Source organism: Hipposideros armiger, unplaced genomic scaffold, assembly GCF_001890085.2.
Source record: "Hipposideros armiger isolate ML-2016 unplaced genomic scaffold, ASM189008v1 scaffold_382, whole genome shotgun sequence".
NCBI lineage: Eukaryota > Metazoa > Chordata > Mammalia > Chiroptera > Hipposideridae > Hipposideros > Hipposideros armiger.
In genome coordinates this window covers 1,499,854-1,506,816 of record NW_017731732.1, presented here as the reverse complement: position 1 = coordinate 1,506,816, position 6,963 = coordinate 1,499,854, and the positions used below count along the sequence as shown (strand labels likewise).

Here is a 6,963-nt window from a genome sequence, read left to right as displayed (position 1 = left end):
TGGCTCAGTTGGTTAAGAGCTCGCTCAAGAGTTTGAGCTCTGAGCAACAGCGGCTCGATTCCCAGCCCGAGCTGAGCAGCCGCTGAGCTGCCAACAGGTAGCAGGATGGCTCAGCTTAAAAAAAAAAAAAAGGATGGGGAGACAGCATGTTGAATTGGTGCTTACTGAGTGCTTACTGGTGTGCCTTATAAGAGTGTGTCATCTGATTCTCGAGAAGTAGGAAAAAGAACGTAAGTTGCTGGTGTACTTTGGAGGCTTTATTTAAGCAAACAAAATTTTTTGCAATTGTAGTATCAGAGTCAAATTTATTACATACAGAACCAGGTTTGAGCGACATCTTTCTGCAGTTATACCCACAACCAGTTCCATACTGTCATCAGAATGTATCGCCTGGGGGCCGGCCGAGTGGCGCGATGGTTAAGAGCTGGCTTGGGATGCCAGAGGGCCCCGGTTTGGATCCCATATATGAGGGCCAGTGACACTGCCCTCCACAGCTAAGATGCTGAACAACAGCTCAACCTGGAGCTGGGCTGCCGTGAGTCGCCGGCGACGGCGTAGGCTGCAGCCCCTGCCGCAGTGGGTTGCCATGGGCTACCGTGTGTAGCCGGCAGCCATCGTGAGTGGTCAGTAGCCGGGTGAGCGGCCGTCCACAGGCCGGCGACTGATCTGCCTCACCCGGGAAGAGCGCAATGATGGTGCCAACTTGGGCCAGTGAAGCAATGTCCTCCACAACTAGACTGAAGAACAAAAGGACAGCAACTTGTCTGTTCCCCTTCCCCCAATTCCCCAATTAAAAAAAAAAAAAAGAATGTATCACCTGAAGCAAGGCTAGTGGGAAGGCAAGGCTCTGTGTTCCCAAAAGAAACCCCTCGCCTGCAGTATTTACAGGGAGCATGTGGATGGTGCATGTGCAGGAGGGGAAGACCAGAGGAAGCCGAGAGAAGGCACAGCTGGGAGACCGCATTGACAGTGGCTGTGTAGCAGTGTCTTCTTATACACCTGCTCTCCCACCCACCCTGTCACCACTGGCAGGGCCTTTCTCCCCCAGCTGTACTCATGCCATCACTCGTGCTGACCTCAGCTTCCTCTTTGTTTTCTGTTTCATTTTATATCTGTTTTAGCTTTTGTACGGTTTAAACATATGAAGCTTAGATTTGGCTTTATGTTTGCACGTTAGCTTTAAGACAAAAATAATTTAATCTAATTATTATTAAAAACTATTTTCTTTAAAAATTTCTAAGCCTTAAAATGACATATTACACACCTGGGAGGTGTACTGGCAGCATAAAGAATATGGGAAATGTAGCCCAAATAAGGAAGAAAAAGCAAAACAAAAACGAAGATTAGCTCCACGTTGGTCATGCCACCTTGGTTCCTGGGTGAGGCTCGTGAGCTCTGAAGCTTCTTCACATCCGCCTCCAGGAGATAATCCTGAGGTGTAGGGTTCCAACATCCTTGCACAGGTGGCTGGTGGGATGGACTGCTTGGGAGGACAGCCTGACATCACCCCTCCCTCCTGCTTCCAAGGCCACATTTTATTCCTCACTGCCGTGAATTCATTGCTTCTTCTCCAGTCACAAAATGAGATGCCAGCAGGGCCCTGCCCTGGTGTGAGATGACACTGAGATAATATAGAGGGGAACACCCTTGGAACTAAAAAATTTAAGACAAAGACTCCTGATCCAGCTGCCACTCCCAGGCTAAGTTCAAAACCTGATATGTAAGTTGAAAGCAGTGTTGTAATTGGTACCCTGGTCCGAAGTGAGGAAGATGGGCTGGCCTCTGTCAGCGCTGGCCAGGAACCAGCCCGGGAAGGCCACAGACTCGAAGGTGGAGGTGGAGCCCAACTGAACATGGTAGAAGAGGAAGGCCCTCACAGGCTCAGCCTCGTTGTACAGATCCAGTATCTTCTCCTCCTGAAACAGGAGAGGATACCCAAAAGAAGGACGGGGCTCTCAGCCGAGCTCAAGTTACTCATGCATACCAACAAATGTGCCAAAGCTCGAGGATGCCCACCCATCTACCAGAGTGGGCCAGAAACATACATTTCAAAGGAGCAGCAAAGAGCATGCGTGACAACTCACCTCCCAGCCCAGACACAGTGCAAGGAGGATACAGGGACAGGCCAGTCACAAGTGTCTGTGCCCAAACAATGAATCGGAACTCTACTCACACAAGAGGGGACCTCCAGGAAAAGGAGGGACATGCAGGCTTGCAGCAGGAAGCCAAGAACCGACCCCTTGACCAAAGCTGACAGTGACAGCCGCCCCCTGCAAGGACCCTGCTTGACGAAGGTCCGCAGGTAGGTGGGCTGGGTCTCTGGCCAACTGCCAATATGTGAGAAAGGTCAATGCCACTGAAAGATGCAAAAGGGTCTAACAGACTGAGAAAGTCAACAGAGCTGGCAGAAAGCATGTCCGCATTGTAGCTAGAAGTGTACTTGTAAATGTGAGGGTGCTGCACATTTAGGTAAAATGGGCACTTCTAAGTGAAGCACGAGCAAGATCTGCAGGGTCTCAGGAAAGACCCAGAATGCAGCCACACCCCACCCAATTAAAAAGAAGAAAACAATGAATGGGTAGAAAGTATGGAACACTAGGTGAAGCACAGAAGTTCCAATAACTGATGAGGGGACTCCCCAGAGGAGAAAAATACAGAATGAAGACAAGGATACATGTGAGGGAAGAATTGCCGATGTACGTCATTCACGGAAAACACGAGCCCTCACACACGAAGGGCAGGATCAGTCACAACGGCATCTACGGCACACAAGCAACTCAAAAGGTGCGAGGAGTCGAAATGCTTATGCTAGGCTAACAGTTCTTTTTTTAACTCCAAAATTAGATTTTCTACCAAATAAATTTCTTGTAAAAAAAATGGGCTTTTTTTCCCCACATTATGTTTCTCAGTCACTGACCTTCAGTTGCAATGCAGGCTGCCCTCCAACAGCCTCACAACACAGACACATTTCTGGATTCTGGATTGCGAAATAAATGGGGGTCCCTTTGCCTTGGTCAAGAGACTCTGGAAACTTGCACGGGAAGATAGTGACCATGACTGAAAAGATGAGCAGGGCAATGGTGTCAGTGTCCTTTTAAAGTCAGAAAAAGACCAGTGTCTTTTAGGTGGGGCTGGAAGAGACCTTAAGAGTGTAATCCTTGCCACCCCACACCCACCAAATTGCCGGCCACCATAGTCATCCATCCATCCATCCATCCATTCATCCACAGCATGTGCCAATCACTGCTCTAGGAGATGGAGCGAACACAAGAGCTGAGCAGAAGGCAGACCTCAGCTTAAACAGCTGGGGCTGCACCTCAAGCTGCCCTTCTGACCCTTGAAGAGCTCTGTACCTCAGCAAGTCCAGCTGGACATGATGGTGAAATGTGCCTTCCTCTATAGTTAGAGGTTTCCCTTTTAGTCCTGTTGGGACACCATGAAGTCAGGCAGACCAAGCCACCCCTCGTCCATAGGACAAGCATGCAGGTCCCGGCAAGCATCCTTCTCCACTCTCTCTGCTCCCTCCACGCTAGTCAAAACAAGCTTTTCCCAGGCAAGGATGACATTTTACTCCCCCTTGTAAAGCCACACTTTGAGAGAGCAGCCACAGGATGACCACTTACCAGGAGCCACACTGTCACTCCGTGGAACTGCCACTATGGTCTGACCCTGAAGGACCCACACCTGCTGACTCAAGTCGGAGATCTCATTGAACTGAGAGCCATTCACTGTGGTTTCAACAGAAAAAGAAGAAGGAAACATCATGATTGGACTTCTTTATGAGACGCTAAAAGAAGCTCATCTGGGTCCGGGTTTCCACCCCACCAAACAGGCAGCACTCATGTGACCCAGCCACCCAGCTTTCTTCCAGTAAAGCTGTGGGCTCTGGTGAGGGGGCAAGTGGCCTAAAAGGGTACACCGTCAGTTCCAAGGTACACATGTGATCCAGCCACTCTTTGACACCACTCTGTGCTCAGTCAAATGTGGGGTCTGCAGCTACAGAAGGAGTAGCACTGGTCCAGTGTGAGGCGGACAGCACCACAGGCCAGGGTCATACACAGGGAGGGGCTGAAAGTGCTAGTGTCCCAGCTCCCCAGAGTCCATCCCAAACTCACCTGTTTTAAGGGGTGATCTAAACATGAGGGCTCTGTAGATGGCTATCATAGTGGGGTTGGCTCAGCACCTGTGGCGGCAGTGAAAGGATAAATCAGCCTCAGGAGACATTTCTAAGACCTTCTGGGAACAATGGTGGCTAAGGTCGTCATGCTGGACAGGAGACCCCAGTCAGGAAACCTGATCCACCTCCTGGTAAAAACTTCAAGGCAGCCCCAGGGATGGAAGAACAGGCCAGTGACAGTACCTCCCCAGACACCAGAAAGGCAGGCAAGATTTTGACCTTAAATACCTCACAGCCCCTGGTGCCTGTGTCCCCTCCCACTGGCATCTGCTTCTGCCAGGAAGCAGGGGAGGGCCCTGAGCCGGGGTGGGAAGCACAAGCCCCAAACAGGACACAATGCAGGCCCCACCTTGCATGGTCTCACTGCTCTCCAAGCAAGAGGACTTTCCAGCCACCTGCTAGCAAAGAGGTAAGTATCTTTACCAAAAGTTCAGGGGACTGACATCTCCAGCAGCTCCCAACAGCAATGACAGGCTCTGACAGGCTGGGTCATTTATCTGATGAGCACAGGGAGGCTCCCGCTTCCTTGGTGGGGTGTGACAACTATGTAACAGGAAAGAAAGCCAGTTTCTCCTGCAGGAAGATCCCATGAGGTTCAGATGAAGAAATCACACTTGAGTTCCCTGGGCAGTGAGCACCAAGCCCCACAAGGAAACAGAGTTGATGACAGAGCCTGAGCTTCTCAGAAGGGGAAACTGAGGGATTTCCCTGAGCCCAGTTCCCCTGCCATGTCACCTTGGGGCTAGAGCTGGAAATGCTTTTGCTAAAGAGAGCCCTCCTCCTGGGCCCAGGAGGCCTGCCCTCCACAGATCCACTAAGGGGGTCCTTTGCCTGCAGGACAGCTTGCGTGCATTGGTGGTGTGCTTCTGGCATGATCCAGTGGCATTCCTGGCCACCCAACGGCGCCCCCTAAGTGGAGGGTCAGGCTGACAGCTGCCTACCTACCTTCTTTCAGACGGTAGGTACCCACCTCCGTCCCCTTGGGGAGTCTAGGCATTTAGAAACACACCCTTAACTGAGGCAGGCCAGGTTCCTGGTGTCCCCAAAATACAGCAGACTCCAGCAGTGCCTCAGTTCTAAATGAGGTAGGCAGTGACATCTCCATATCCAACCCCACTCCCAACATACCCATTCTACTCTAGTGATGCAGGACCTGGGTATGTTCTCAGCCAATGGTAATAGTTTATCTTCTTGTATAATATTTGTTACACCACCACTACCCCCACCCTTCACCCCAACTGCTGAAGTCCAGCACTGAAATTTCCTGAAGCACAAGTTAACTTGACAAAAGTGAATTTCAGGAGATGGCCTAGAAATTCCTACAACTTCATACACACCCATATAGCTGGGGAGAAAAATGCTGAGAATAAGACAGAAGCTTCTAGGTGAGCCCCTCCATGAGCCCCTCTTTCCAGCCCTGAAAGCAGCCCCTTGCTCAATGCCTCGTACTTTGCACCCCATTTCCTTCTTGGCCTTGGCGGGACCTGGTTCTTTCTGTTGAGGCCCCAATCCCATCACTGTGGCTCCCAGCTTATCTGTTCCTCTAGGATAGAGTGTGAGAAAGAATTCAGACATATTCTGTTCAAAGCCAAGCTCAGCCAGTGTCTGCTCTCCAGCTGATGAGCCTCTCACCATATGCCCTTTCTTAGGATGCTCCCCACAAAATAACACCTAAGTGGCCCTTGTCACCTGGCCCCACATTCCTTCAGGAGCCAATCTGCAAAGCAGAGCCCACATGAGGACTGGGCTGCACAGATATGAGAAGGCTGAGGAGTAAAACAGACTTACTGATGAATTCCAGGTGATAACGGTTGCAGGAAGGGAATGAGGGAAACAGAGCCCAGAGCTTGAAGGAGGACCTTGCAGGACTGATGCCCAGACCAGAAGGGTCCTCTCTCAAACCAACACTCAGGCCTCTGAAAAGAGAGTGCCATCTGGGGGTGCACGAGCCACAGCCCAGGGACACAGCCAGACAGCTGTATCTTTGTTGACTCAAAAGCCTTTGGCTGTAGCTTGAATTTTTCATACCTAGATAAAGGTTGCAGAAACCTGTGCATCTGGTGACATGTGCGCTGTTTTGCCTCAGCTCCTTGTCCCCTTCATCCTGCCTTGCCCTAGCTTCCCAACATTGAGAGAGTCCAGCCTCCCCAGAGTTCTCAGCAGCCAGCATCCATTCTGAAGCCCCCAGTTTAAACATTAGTGTGAATAAGTATCAGAGAAATTAGAGGAAACAGGGTGATGGCGACAAGATGGCAGACAATTGATGTGCAGAGAGCCCATCTGCTGAAGATGTGGGCCAGGATGTTGGTCTTGGAGTAGAAGGGGTATCCCATCTGTGTTTGAGAAAACTATCAGTATTTATGCTGGTTATAAAAAGAGAGGACATGCTTCTGCCATATAAACATCATCCACTTTACCAGATTCTTTCTGTTAATGTAGTACTGTCAAGTAGAGCGATGGAAATGATACATGTTGTTAAGTGTTGATGAATTGAATTCAAGTGAGTACTCAGAAAGCCAAAGGTCTTAGACACGGAAATACTTTTAAGAGGCCACTGAGTACACATTCTGATTGTTGAGCTCTGCAGTGTTATCGTCCATGCTTGTTTGGTGGCAAAGCAGCGGGTTTGCTCACTTCTCATGTCCATGTGAGAGCATGATCATTCACCACTAGAATGTTCAGAATCTGTTCATAGACCCAGAATCTCTATAACAACTTATTCATGTAACCAAGCTGGCAGTCACAACAAATAAAATGGAAGGGACCATGGAGCAGGAGAGATTATC

General features: G+C 50.0%; 1 protein-coding gene across 1 annotated transcript; it reads right to left on the bottom strand.

Moving 5' to 3' along the window:
• Positions 1 to 1,706: 1,706 nt before the first annotated feature.
• On the bottom strand, positions 1,707 to 5,050 carry IL36G (interleukin 36 gamma). Its single transcript, XM_019662866.1, has 4 exons — positions 4,985 to 5,050; positions 3,624 to 3,705; positions 2,918 to 3,057; positions 1,707 to 1,916 (listed from the first exon to the last, which is right to left on the bottom strand). Exons 1-4 carry the CDS (start codon positions 5,048 to 5,050, stop codon positions 1,707 to 1,709), a joined length of 498 nt encoding a protein of 165 aa, XP_019518411.1.
• Between the last annotated feature and the right edge of the window lie 1,913 nt (positions 5,051 to 6,963).